Source organism: Amphiprion ocellaris, chromosome 5 (assembly GCF_022539595.1).
Source record: "Amphiprion ocellaris isolate individual 3 ecotype Okinawa chromosome 5, ASM2253959v1, whole genome shotgun sequence".
Taxonomy (NCBI): domain Eukaryota; kingdom Metazoa; phylum Chordata; class Actinopteri; family Pomacentridae; genus Amphiprion; species Amphiprion ocellaris.
In genome coordinates, this window is record NC_072770.1 from 13380566 (window position 1) to 13395464 (window position 14899).

Genomic DNA, 14899 nt, shown 5'->3' on the forward strand with positions numbered 1-14899 from the left:
ATGTAGGATGTGGTGTCCCTTATCTCAAGAATCAGTATATACTCCTTTAGCCCTGTTAGTAAAATGCACCTTTAATGAAAGTAAAGCTCTGGTTAGCTAGTATATACTAACATCTTGACCAAAACAGTGTGTCCATCAATATTTATTTGTGAAAAGGAGACACAGAATTTGGACTGGTCTGGGAGCTTTAATTTGAACGCAGATCACCAATGAGAACTTTAGAAGTAGAAATTTCTGCAAAAACAAACAAAAGAAAAAGAAGCCCACAATGCAGAAAAGATTCAGCTACTTTGTGGGAATTGACAAAAAAAAACAAAGATCTGGAGGAGTCCAACTCCAACCACAAGACAATTCTGTAAAATGTCAATAAAACACAGAAATGTTATTATAAGCCTGATGTTATGGATCTCCATGAACCTGATGACAACTGATATTAAATTATGCTCAGTATGTTGAGAAGACACAGACTGGCCAAAGAAGAGATCTTTTCTTTGGATTTTCCTTTCCTCTTGGAGTGCTTGTGCTGGAAACTCACTTACCTACATTTATGGCCCATCCTCGGTCAACGGCCAGTTTTCCTGCCTGGGGGAAAAACAATATTTCACTTAAGCTTTTAACATCAACAGAAAAATGCCTCAATCTGACCCTTTCTGAATTAACAGCATTTCAGTTTATGAAATAAAATTATCTGTTAGAAATGAACTACAAAATGCAACAACAATCATCAAGTAGCTTTTGCAGTCACCAAAAACTGATTCATGTAAATTGAGGAGAAAAAAATACATTTCTTTAAGAAAATTAGAAATCTGTCTCAAGGCTATACATTTAAATGCTGTTTCTTTTTGTGCAGGTCACATACTTTATTAAACAACAGCTTCAGCTACTTTTTCCTATTTGTAAAGCTGACCTCTAGTCATGTAGGGCACATATATTGTTAAATGTACATACAGGCCACATCACACAATAACTACTGGAGGTCTTTGAGCACCTTTGGGTTAAAAGGAAATGTGGACACATTTTTTCATTTTCTTATTTCCCTTCAGGGGTTTCATCTTTCCCCTTGAGAATCTCGGCAGTCTGCTGACATCTCACTGGTGATGTGTATTTAAAAAGTGGCAGCTTTGTAGTTTAAGTCGTAGAGTAACGGAACAAACAAATGAAGCCAAACTGATTAGGGTCAATATGGGTGTGCAGACATGCTTGAGCTGCAACAAACTGGTGGAAAGGTTAAAGGGTCTTTTCCAAACAGTAGAGAGTGGACAGTTAGTAGAATGGTAAAGGCTGCAAAAGTGTGCAGCTACATCTATGCTAGTCTCACATAACCAGCTCATTCTGCAGTACAGGATTGTCTGCCTTGTTTGTATTTCTTAAAATCAATCACAATCGTTTTAGGCGGAGCTAGGCGAAGGATGGGGCAACCATGTTAACCCAAGGTAGTGATGAGGGGAACTATTTTTGGTGGAACATTTGCACACAGGAAGACGAGCACTGTCATTAAAATGGCTACTTCACCAAAACAAACTAGCATGCTGTCTTACTGCATGATCCAAATCCTCTGCAAAACTTAAAATTTTTAGTGTAGCAAGTTGCTAGTCTGAAGGTTGTTGTTGTTGTTCACCATTATGAAGGGCATTTTGAAAAAAAAAAAAAAGTGGTAACAGAATAGAACTTGAAATGCATGGCCAATCCACAACCAGTGAGTCAGACTGCATCTAAGCAATTCTAAGGTGTTGTAGGATTTTTTTCAAAGACAAACTCTAGCTTTAAATATATCATTTTGATGAACTGAGATGCACTTTGAGCAGTTCAATCATTGCCAGGGAGGAACTATAAATGCAAATGCAGCTAAATGCTGAAACACACATTTACACACTGCGTAGAGTGTTATGGCATACTTCCATTTTCCTTTGGGGGATTCTCATATAGCCACACCGTGTGTTAAATCTACTCCTGAGACAAGGAGAGACAGGCAGTGTTTGTCTCACATGTTCATCACTTTAATCCTGATGTGCATGGCTACGCATGAGGAAGACATTATTTAGGACTGCTCGCTCCATCAGTTCATCCTCTTAAAAAACCACTGGAGGCTTATCTAATGCACTTCACAATGAAAGGGTATTCTTGGGAATGTAGTCTCATAACCTTCTAACCACTTTGTTCTCAAGGACTGATGGACAAAATGTAACAAAATAAATTATGTTTTGTTTTTTGTTTTTTGTTTTTTGTTTTTAACAAGAAGAATGCCGTTACACACAGAGCAGCAGCTGCTCCTTTAAAATGCAACCCAAGATTTCTCTCTTGGAAGAAAAAAGGGGTTCCTGTGCCACATATTTCTGGAGTCCAGTGTGTAGGGAAGCGAACGGGAGGAGAATGGGTGTAAATGCCAAAATGGCTCTCTGATAAATGAGCAATAACACACAGCATGTATGCACAAGCTCTGGCCACAGCTCTAACACAGCACTCTGGGGAAAACAAGGACTCTCTGTAACAGAGAGTACCAGACATATTTTACTACAGGCGTCTAATTTCACGTGGATAACTCCATCACGCACCAGAATAAATCTCTTTGTCATGATGGTCGGTCTGATATAATTTAGAATTATACTAAGGATATGCACTGAAAACCATAGAATATGCCTTGTTTGCATAATACTGATCAGCTCATGCACATTTAAGTCTGCAGACGGGCTTGCATCCCTTTTATTTATTCCTCCTTTGTCATTAACAAGACGAAGAGAGACGGAGCCTAGTTTCTCCTCATGCACTGCTGAAAACAAAGTGAACTGCACAAAGAGGACAACATCAATCAAGGGGCTCAGAGGGAGGAAAAAAACCCGAGGATTTCTGCAGAGTTGACAAAGTTAGATACGAAGCATTTTATTACCTCAAAGAAAACAATTTAAAACCTTCTTTACAAGGATACCAGCCAAAGTATGTATATAAAATGTAACAGCAGCAGAAACAATGTGGCCTAGAATTATTTATCATATCATATTTCATTTTCTCAGCACTTTTTAGCAATAAGACTTTCTAATAAAAGCATGAATGAAATTGATGTGATCTGGACCCTGATACGTAGCAGAAAATGGATAAGTAGACTGATCACTAAAAATATAATTCATTCATTAAAGTTCATTGTCAATGGATGATTTGAAGCTACAGTAAATCATACTCGAGACAGTGTTTGATACTGGTCTGAAGACAAGAAAAAACATTTGCATTCGCTGTTAAACTTTAAATTTAAATCCAATACTTCCTACTTTGTGGTTTAAACAAGAACTGATCACTTTATCTGATACAATGTGTGATAGTGGACAACAACCAGTGCTGCATCTTAGTCACCTCATGGCATCAATAATAAAAACACTTGCATAACAGCATCCAAAACATGACCAATAGGTGCACGCACCACTCTTCTATGCACAACCTGGCAAAGTTGAAGATAGACTAAAGAATGGACAACCTATAATGGCACTTCTGATGTTATTGTTTGCCTTGTTTACACTCTTGTTTCCAGTGGATCCCGGTTCCTTGGTGATGAACAAGTAGTCTTTCATATGATGTCTCTTCACCAAGTTACATAAAGAAGTTTTGACCCTGTAACAGCTATAGAAATGATTAAATAATCAACTGTTGTTAATAATCTAACCAATTAAAAACAAAATTAATCAAAAAGGCTGAAGACAATGGGCATGCATGAGGTAGAATGGGTTATTATCTAATAAGCTAGAAGACTGCATTTCCTTTTCTGTCTTTTCTTGAGCTACAGGCAGTTCTGTTTTGGTAAGCAGGGAGAGGATGGTGGGAGTTTCATTAGCAATGGGCCACCATGACAAAGACTTTCGTGGCAGTTAATGGCTTTCAGCCAGAGATTTAAGGACGGTGTTCTTATAGCTGAATGTGTACCACAATAAATCTGCATCTGTGGCAAATGTCATGTGTCTGTGGTTATAAATAGCTCAGTTAGCCTACAAAATAATGTCCTTTGTGCTGCATTCATTTTGAAGATTAACTGATTATTGACTGATAACGCTTTTAACTACTGGTCAAGGAAAATGTTTAAAATTTGCCTCCCAGCATCACATAATGCGACACGGTGACCATTTTAAACAAAACATTATGTAGTCCGACCCAGCATAAGACTTTACAAGACAAGTTTGTTGTAACCCACAATAAACTCACAACTCAACCCACTCAATCTAAGCTTAGTGCTACACAGTGTACTGATAACAGAAAGGCATCGCACAACCCCGTCACAGAAAAAAAAGCTATTGCAGATTTTTTTTCAAACAATACTTATACTGAATGACAGTATTTTACTGGAAAACACATCTCCTGGGAGCTGTCAATGTGCAATAGAGAGGCGGTGTGAGTGTGCAGATCTCTGCTTCGTCTCCTTGCAAGAACAGTGGACATGCCAATCACAATCACACAAATAAAGCAGAAATATGGCATTATGTTGCTTACAGTCGACAGTCAGAGTGAGCCACAGAACAAACTCCCAGATCCAAAGCAGTCGGATATCCACCAAAACCTTCTCCTTCGAACTTTTGCATCCTTGACCTCTCCCTTTAACCCTTCCTTCGGTCAAGCTGACCACCACAAGTTCTAGATTCTGTGCTGAAGGGACTCTTTGTCTTCTTTAAACCCTCTCCATTGGTATAAATCAGAACTCAATCCTTGGCCCACTCCTCTTCTTTTTTTTTACACCAAGACAGTCATTATAACTCACAAATTCTTCTAACACTGCAAAGGTGGCAATACTCAGCTGCCCTTTGACATTATTACAAGTTGAAGAACTTCTACATGAGAGGCCTCCCTTTGAAATTTATTTTACTCCACCATGGCAAGAAAAGTCTGACTGCTTTCCTTCTATGGGAATATTTCAGGCTACAAGATCTAACTAACACCTACTCCATTTGTCAAAAGCCTTGATATGATCCTTGTCAAACTAACTGTTTCACATTCACAGTAAGACGTAAGGGAAAAATCAATTGACAAGAGAATGGCAACTTTATCTTGTAAGATTCTACCAGAAACTGTTGACAGCACTCAGACATTGTAGAGCTTACCAGCACACACGCTAAAGTTATCTTGTAGTTCATCTTCAAAAAAGGCAAGTCTTTGGCTGCATTTTGGATTCAATAACTTAAATATAAACATTGCACAACAAAAGTGACAGAAACTCACAGACTGCAGCACAAAATTTGAGCCAATTTTGGTCAGACAAGGACATTAATTTTAACACGAGTTCAAATAAAAAAAAACCTTAGAAGACCTTCATTTGTACATAGTTTTGGATAATGATGTGTTTCACTGGTGTTAGCATGCAGAGAATGCTGTTTGTCCACTGCTGGAGATGTAAGGTTGGTAAAAGTGCTGTGGAGCATCCTGCTGTTTTTCACTTCTTTTTCTGAGTCTTGAACATACAGACCAACTGCTTTTGCAAATGAAAAAAAAGCAACAGATTACTGTTTTAATACAAAGACCTGCAGCAGTGGCCTTCAGCATCTGTGGAATCACGCTGCAGCTGCTGATTAGCGACGGTTTCTTTCGCTGCCCAAAAAACATCTCTCATTCAGAAGAAGCTGACCTGTTGCGCTTCAGTTACAGTACGTTCAGTAACATTATATGTCTGTCAGTCATGCTATCTGATTTTAGCAGCTGTGGAAAGAAACAGTTCTATTAATTTGATCCATCACCAGTCTATTGAGAAGCGACAACAAAACAGCACCTCGCACATGACGCCAATGTGTTTATTAAAAAATTAAGCCAATATAACATAATCAGGTGATGTGCATGTAACATTAACGTTACTTTCAGTAGGACATATTTTACATGTAGGAATCAGTCATCTCCACCTGAAGTTTCTTCTACCAGTTCACCTAAGAAAAATGTTGGATAAACTGTAATAATGTTCTCCAACTGTTCAGCTTCTCTTTTCAAGCTAAACACGTACAGAGAACAGGACTTTATTGAACACATAAATATATTATCCTCTGAATTAATCGCTTTTCTTCAATTAGGAGAACACCTAGCTACAGTAATGCTAATGCTAGGTTAAGTGAAACAGAAGATTTCAGCCAGATATTAGAAATGATAATATTAACCGGATTTACTGAGGAGACTAGTCTGTTCTATCACTGCCAAGCAGAAGGACAAGGACACTGAGCCTTTTCCAATAATAACACCTGTAACTATGGTAACTGTACACAAAGATGGCAACAGCATGGCATCAAAATTTTCAGAAGATGTAAAAGTCAAAAACACAAAAGTGAGCATAAACGTCACTGATGACAAGTAGAATAAAATACTTGCGTGTGCCATTATTCCAATTCACTGCTGCATTAGCATCAATTGTTGTTAACAAGACCTTTAAGTTAATCCCTCATCATCAAACACAGAGCTTGAATGTGAACATAATGCGAAGTTTATGAAGTTAACTGAACAATCTGTATGTCTGTTGTGCTGCATTTAGTATTAAATGTCATCTTAAGATACTGACAACATAATAGCGAATGTGCAAGTTTGTTAGAGGAAATAAACAACTGGATGGTGGGCAACAGTCCAGAAAATATAAATTCTATGGATCTCAACCCATCACTACTCGCACTGTAGTCCAAGTACTGGACTTCTGTATTTGTAGAGGTGTTTTGTATTTCTGTACACACAAACACACACTTAAATTATGTCATACTGTATTACTTTCAGTGTTTTCAATACTATGGCCAGACAACCAAGAAAAATATGGCAAATGCCTAGTAACTACAGAACTGTTTCTCATCTAAAGAAGTCAAAATGTAAAAATTTAAAAGCCAGCTCTGTGGAATGGCCTTCAAAATCTGCATTTCATCCTAACTAATGCCATGTGTAATGCTGGCTGGATGCTGTGGGCAGCAGATATGATCTTTGATGCACCTGCAGTGCTTGTATTGTTAGATAAGTGTAACAGAAACAGAATTGGATCACATATTTGGTGGTTTTACACTACAGGACATTGCTTTTATCTCTTCCTTTGACAAGTGAGGGTAGATAATAAGATGAACTGCAGAATATGTAAATACTATCAGCTAAAACATTAAGATACATGAAGAGGAAATGCGGCTGTCGGACACCTACCATTATCGTTCCTCCTGTCTGCGTCCGCAAAGGCCTCAACACCTTCCGCTGCACCAGGAAATTAGGTAAAAACAGGAGAGGTGGGATTTCTGTGATTGTTGCCACCACGACAGACCACTACAATGAAGCAGAACACAATTAGATATAGTGCAGTGATGTTTCTTGCTGCTATGATTCATCGATCATAAAGCAAACAAAACCAAAAGAAGACCTCAGTTGAGTAAAAGCATGGAAAGCCAAACAGGAGGTCCAAATATGCAGAAAGTCTGACTAAATAATGACATAATAATGTTGCCAGTGGGCTCAGGCTTAAACCTTGATTCTCACATGAGAACAGGACAGTACAGAGTAATGAAGATTCACATCAGAGCACTGACAGACCTCTCTTGAGCCCTCCATGATTTGGTTATGCAAGCGGAAGGGAAAGAGTGATTAAATACAAAGTCTTTGAATAAGACAGAACTGCTGTTAGCTGCTTTGCATTAACTGCAGCACATGCTGTTTTATAAAATCTTTAGAACTCACTATTCCTGAGATCTACAAATAACTGCAGTTTTGTAAATCCAATTCAGTGAAAGAAAACGTGGGTCACAATAAACGCCTCAGGCTGATAAATTAAAAGCACAAAAATTCTTAGAGTCATGGGGTTCGGAGCGGTACCATCTTTTGATTTTGCCTTAAATTATTGAATTTCTTGAGGACTAATTCCTTTATGGGAAAATCAAACTGCATTGTGAGGAGACCACTCTGCTCTCTTATGCCACTTCCTGCATTATGGCAATACGAGGAAAATGGAGCATTAACCAGAGAAAATCCAAGATAACAAACTGTTTGGTTTGGATCACATTCATACTATTGTGGAATACAGTGACTTTCTTCTTTAATAAGAGTTAAATCAGTTTAAATGCCTCGGGTCCTCAGGCCTTTTGAGTGCAGCATGTGACACACAGAGGAGAGACAGAGGAAAAAGATGTGAAGAGATGAAGAACTGTAGTGAAAACGCCATCCTGTCATACTAAGAGATGCACGAAAGGTATAAGTGCTGAGCGAAAACAAAGCTACCTTTAATCTGTTGAGGTAACGTCTGGTGTGAACCACCAGCAGATCCTCCTCAGTAGCTTCACGGGCCTCCACAATGCTCCCATCACTGATGAACTGCTCCTCTGGAACACAGTCAAACAGGTCAAACAGGCTTGAGAAAATTTGAAAAATGAAACCTATCTTCATACCAGAGCTGCAGTTTTTACAGATTTTTTACACAAGTTGAAAGAAAAATTGGAAGCTGTGAACTCTAAATTTTCTAACTTCCAAGTGTGAAAAGCACTAAACCGCCCTTTCATACAAGACATTTAGCTATCCTACAGCAATCTTATGTCCTCAGTTTAGTATTAAGTGAGTGTTTCAGTAAAATACCACTGAACCCAGTGGTCAGTAGTCATTTTAATGCTATCAGTTACCAAACTAATTTGCATGGAGACACCAAATACCAGGAGGACCAATGTAGGGCTAAACAATTAATCAATTTTAAATGAAAGTTGCAATTTGAAGCAATGCATTCAGAAAATTGCAAAGGCTGAAATATCGATTATTTGTCATAAGGCACACTTGACCCATGATTTTAACTGCTGTGTCAAAGGTTTTACACTTTCATGCTGCCCTCCTTGTGTGACAGTCATACCTTTCATGGTATCTCATCTAGTAATTCTTCATTTTTCAAAAGTAATTTCGCAATGAATATTAAACCAAAGCTTAGTTTTAAAAAAAATAGACATATCATGAATCAAAAAGACACATCTGTCTGGAAAATCACAACCTAATATCGCTCATCCCAAAAGCAATGCAAAAAATCCTACATTCATGAAGGTTGTAATATACAGGTTCGGCTGAAACTGTTTTAGATTCAACTGCATGCTAATTCTGGAGGCTACATTGTTGCACTATTATTGCATTAAGCTGACAGATGTTTCCATTATTCTGCCCAATCCATTTATATCAGTGACAGTAGGTTATATAACAGATACAACTCTCTCTATAATGCATTACATTTCAACAGCACTACAAACTACATCCTCCAAAATTATCATAAAATTGAATTAACACCTCTCCAAATTAAAACCCTATACAGTGCAGATGGGTACACTTATGCACTTTGTCAACCTGCTCTGTAGGAAGGTTGTCCTGAGCATCCTGGAAACTTCAGGCTGACTCATTCACTTCTAACACTGGGTGTATGTTTGGGCTTGTTGTCCTGCAGATTGAATTTGTGACCAATGTAATACCTTCCTGAAGGTGATACATGAGGGATAATATCGGTATTGTACGTTTTATATAAAAGACTGATAAGAAACAAGAACAGTATCCTGCAAAGAACATCCTTCAGTCATATATTTAACAACTAGACCTTTACTTATAAAAAATGTGAACGTTGCCAATATATCAAAAACTTTATTCATTAACTGCCAATGTGCATTATCAGCCGTTATTTGTCAAGTTCTATCAGTCACAATTTGAATGCAAGCAAGTCAAGCACTGACCATCTGTTCAACCCACAATTAAGCCTGGCTGACAGATCAATACAAATCCTCCACTTACATATTTGTTCAAATGCAGAATTCTCTCACTGAGATATTGCAATTTAAATTCCTTGTCTCACAGAATGATTTAGTTGAATAATGTCAGGGCATAAACTTGGTCAAAATATAGAGCGAAAATGAAGGATTTTGCTACATAAATAAAATCACAAGAATCAACACCATTGACATCCTTCTATTTTAAGTTCAGTCGATATTGTCACAAATCATGACATTGATTTTGACCATGTCACCAGCAGTATGACTGACTGCTTCATGCAATGACCCGCAGCACATCATCAATTTTTCACAATGCACTAACGGCGACTAAACGTTTACAGCACATGCTCCATGTCAACATTATTTCTAACCACTTCCTGCAGAGTCCCCTGGTGTGTGGACGCTGATGCCTACAAAAACTAATTAAATCACATAAACACAAATGTCAAATCACAAACAGCTAATAAACGACAAATACGTGCAATTACAAGTTGTGAGATTCAGAAAAATATAATTGCAAAAGTTTTAGAATTTACACTCTGGAAGGTCTACAGTGAAACAAGTGCAAATTATTTCTTAAATAAAATTGTGTAATAAATGTCTAGATTTTCATAGGCATGAATAAATAATTAACATTTTTAAATTCACTGGTACAACTGAAATCGTTAACCAGGGATCTCTGGTGTTTACATGAGAAATTATAAAGCTTGAAACTTTAAAGTTTGTAAAATCAGGAAGAAAGAGTTTCAAAGCAGCTGCTGATAAAAGGAATTAACACGATTATCATGCCAAACAGAGTAAAGCTTTGAATTTTTGTGTCACGTAATAGGTCATCATTGCAATATTATGATTCTGTGGTCAGCTGTTCCACTGCAGGATTGTTGTGTTATTTTCTCAGACAACTCAAACACAGCGGTCCAAAGTCGGCTTCTAACTTTACAGTTTAACACCGAAGGCTCATTAAAATCTATTACACAACTATTTCATTTGTATGATTCTCTAAATATGCCGGCTAAATCTGCACTATCATCCACTTTTTCTCCAATTATTGCAAGGGTAAATTTAGAAAATCCAAGGTTTCCCTCTGTCAGCACACGCTCAGTTCTCTGTTTGCACTCTTAGCTTCTGAAAGTTTTGTGAATTCATTAAGCTGCGCACGACACTTTCTACACCAAAGATGATTCTCGGTGCAAAGCTGACAACAGCTCGGTGTGAAGTCGTGCCAGTTAGCTGGTGACTGTTTTCCCTTGGCCTTGAAACCCACGCTGGGCCTCATCTACTGTACCTGCACAGGCTCCCACGGGGAGTTTTTCTCTAATTATCTGTGCTCTATTGCTCTGCCTTTCCCCTCTCCAACATCTACACCTCACCCCTCCACTTTCTTCTCTTTGTTCTCAGCCTCTCGTTGGCTGAATGATCTGATTCGAGTCATTCCATGTACATCAGCTCAGGGAGATGTCCTCCCCGTTTGCTTCTCCACTCTCTTTTACCTTTCAAGAAGTGGATGACTTTCCCCCACTTTCCCGCATCAAATGGATGGAGCTTTTCAAGGCCCATGAAGGTGATGTTGTAGTCAGGGTGGTACACAATGGGCAGACATGTTTTAGGGATGCTGGCATACAAATCAGTGAAGTGAGGGCTGAAAGAAGAAAAATCAAAAGGGGTTTTCAATCCGACGCCACTGCATTGCATTTACATGAAGTGATTTCCCCAGTGGCTTAATAAACATTATTGGAAGTGTCATGCTGCTGGTTTGTGCTTCTTACCTCCTTTTCCCTTCATTATCTTCTTTGTGAGACATGTTTTTCAGGCATTGCTACTTTCTTCTGGGGAGAAAAAATAAAATTTACCAGCTGACAATGAAATTCACATGTTTGTATCTGATAAAATTATCTACAGCAACTCTCAGAACCAAAATAATAACAATAATAATAATAACTTTGTTTATACAGCATCTTTACAAAGTATATAGTCCTTTATAGACAGGGCAAAAAGGGAAAAAAAGGCCACTCAGGAAGAACACTAAACAACAAAAGGCCAGTCAGTATAAACATGTAAAAGAAAGAATCTCAAAATAAATTTGTCCAACCACATTGATAAAATACTAAAATGCCACATTCAAGTAAGGGAAAGAACAAATATAATAAAAGAAAATAGAGGGAAAAAACCATAAACACAAGACTAAAAATGCTAACAATAATGATTGTAATAGTAAATAAATCAAATAGACACATAAATAAGTAAATAAATAAAGGGTAAAAGAGGATAAAATGGACAATAAAATAAATAAAGTAAAAAAATTAAAATGACTTTTTAGTACAACAATTAGTACAACAACACCAGACAAAATAATAAAATGCTGTAAAAATATAGAGGGTAAAATCATAAACACAAGACTAATAATGATAATTATAATGAAAATAACTGTAATAGTAAACAAGTCAAATAAATACATAAATAAGTAAATAAATTAAAAAAGGGTTCAAAAGAAAATAACATTTAAAAATAATAAAAATTAACCGTAAAATGAAGTCTAAAAAAATTAACTACATTAGTATTACAATTAGTACAACAATACCAGATACAATAATGAAATGCTACATCGAAGTAAGGGGAAGAACCAGTGGAACAAAGGAAAAACAAAGCTAAAATTATCACTATAATAGTAATAGTAGATAGGTAAAATAAATACATAAATAAGTGAATAAATAAAGGGTAAAAGAAAATAAAATGAACAACAAAAAACGGTTAAAAAAATCAACCAGATGAAAACAAATAGAAATAAAATAAATACAAATCATGAATCAAATCATTTGCTTTACGTAAAATAGAAATAAAAATAGAAATAGACAAATGATGCAGATCAAAAATAGAATGAGAACTTTCTAGATATATTTCAACAAATTAGTGGTGAAATGACACAAGAAGCATGGAGGGATCAGAAAGCCTCATTGGTCGCGCATGCGCACTAACAAATGCTCATTTCCAAAGACGCAACAGCAGAAGGAAATATTGGAGCGGACGTGGAGCTAACAGAGGTGTGTTTACATCTCTTTTTTTGGTGAAACCCTGCTCGTTTTTCACCGCCGACGACTAAAACGTGGAAGCAAACAACCTGGAGCTGTTTTAGCGGACACTGTCCAGAAACAGCCGACGTGACTCACCTGCTACTCTAATGAGGAAACAACGCAGGTCACCGAGCAGCTGCTGGAGCTGTTTGTCCCTCCAACGGGGCTGAACTCGGGCTGTTTGACAGTAGCTGCTGACACAGAAAAGCCTCTTTTCGAGACTGTGTTTCTGTGACAGTGTGCTTTTCCCGTCCTGCTCTACTGCTACGCATATTACGTACGTCGGATGCGCGCCAGATTCATTATAGCCGGAAGACGTAAGCTACGCTGTTTACGTAACCGGATATTAAAGCAGCAGCAGCTCTCAGCAGGGCCGCATCCACAAGTTTATCAAAGGGATGGCCACAGACAGAGTAGTTGAAATTTATATACAGTAAGAATTAAGAAATTACACACTGATATAGTTTTGTTTTGTATTTTACAGTGAAGATAACTATTTACCCAATGAGCATTGAGTAATACAGTCATAATTTTGAGGGCGACTGCTGTTCAAAACAGAACAGGAGAAGACACACCATAGTGTTTTTATTCATGATTCATTCTTCCTTGATGCATAACAACATAACACGAGAAAAGCATTCAGAGAGCGCAGTACTCCGCCAAGGATGCTCAGTCTTTGTACAGAGAAGTCTCGATAAGTCCACGGCGGTCAGTTTGTAGTAGGATCACAATCATAAGTGATCGTCAGCAGGCAGCTGCCGTAGTGTTCACTTTTGTCATAGTTGCAGTGATGCCGTTACACTAACTCGCAATGATACGGAAATCTTTACCAAATCCATGGATCCAGACTATAAGCCACATCACTGCCAAAATATAATCACCTGGTCATTGTATCATTTCTGACCTTCTCTGAAAATTTCATCTAAATCCATCAGTCTGTTTTTGAGTAATGTTCGGTCTGATGTAAAGAAAGGTACAGTTAAATTCTGATTTGGCCAGTCTGCATGTTGGGGATGATATATATTTAAAAGTAATTAATGAGAATCATCCTGCTGCTGTCTGATGCTGCAGGTATTTAATATCCTCAGAGGAACTACTACCAACAGCTGCAAGCAACAAACTAAACTTTAGCTCCTGTTAATGTTTTGAGGTCTGTGTGCGCCTCTGTCAGCTCCAGTCAATCAATGCTGCTTCCACTTTCAGTTGGACGAAAGTCTAAGTTGCATTCACTGAAATTTGGACATTAGAGTTTCAGTGAATGAATTTAACATATCAGATCACAGGGGTGGTCAGTGAGATTTTTGGGTTGACTGTCGCCTCACCTGGATCCCCTTTGCACTCATCGTTGCTCTAAAATAACAGATAAATCTGTGTTTGAGTGCACTCTGTGTTCAGTTTAGTTTACCGTCATATCAGGAAAATCATAACTAGATGTTTCTCTGAAATTGAGGCTGCAGTCAGTTGTGCTTATTGCATTTATTGCATTATACTGATACATTTTTCCATTATTCTGCCCACCCCATTTATATCAATGGGAGCAGGTTGTGAAACAGAAACAACTCTGCAGTGCAATCTATTTTCAATACACCACAAACTACATCCTCCAAAATCTTCAGAAAGTTGAATTAACACCTCTGTAAATAAAGACCCTATAGAGGCAGATGGGTACACCGTTTTGCTTGTTTGTTTGTTTGTTTCTGTGACAAGACACATGGGTTTCAATGATTCCATCATAGAAATTTCAGAGTTAAAGGAGTAATTGGAAACTCAAGACTGCCATGATATACATTAGCTTTGCAAAAGTGTGTGAAGTTTTGTTCCTGAGTGTACATTACCATTAAAAAGTTTGGGGGTCACTTAGAAATAACCTTATTTTTGAAAGGAAAGCAGTTTGTTTCAGTGAAGACAACATTAAAATGGTAATGTGGTAAATGAATATTCTAGCTTTAAATTTTTTAATGAAATATCTACATAGGAGTACAGAGGAACATTTCCAGCAACCATCACTCCTGTGTTCTAATGCTACATTGTGTTAGCTAATTGTGTTGAAAGGCTAGTTGATGATTAGAAAACATTGTGCAATTATGTTAGCACATGAATAAAAGTGTGAGTTTACATGGAAAAAACATGAAATTGTCTGGA

At 37.5% G+C, this 14899-nt stretch overlaps 1 protein-coding gene across 2 annotated transcripts in view; it reads right to left on the reverse strand.

Annotated features, from left to right (window-relative positions):
• The window catches only part of hdac11 (histone deacetylase 11), a 32076-nt gene extending 19036 nt beyond the window's left edge, over positions 1-13040 (reverse strand). Inside the window, exons 1-6 of one of the 2 annotated variants that reach the window (XM_023278183.3) lie at positions 12854-13040; positions 11456-11512; positions 11180-11328; positions 8182-8282; positions 7120-7236; positions 540-582 (exon numbers count right to left, since the gene is read on the reverse strand). In XM_023278183.3, coding sequence (XP_023133951.1) covers positions 540-582; positions 7120-7236; positions 8182-8282; positions 11180-11328; positions 11456-11490 — 445 coding nt within the window. In that variant the 5' untranslated portion in view covers positions 11491-11512; positions 12854-13040. Of the gene's footprint in view, positions 1-539; positions 583-7119; positions 7237-8181; positions 8283-11179; positions 11329-11455; positions 11516-12853 lie in introns of both variants that reach the window. The other variant, XM_023278181.3, reaches the window with a different exon arrangement.
• Between the last annotated feature and the right edge of the window lie 1859 nt (positions 13041-14899).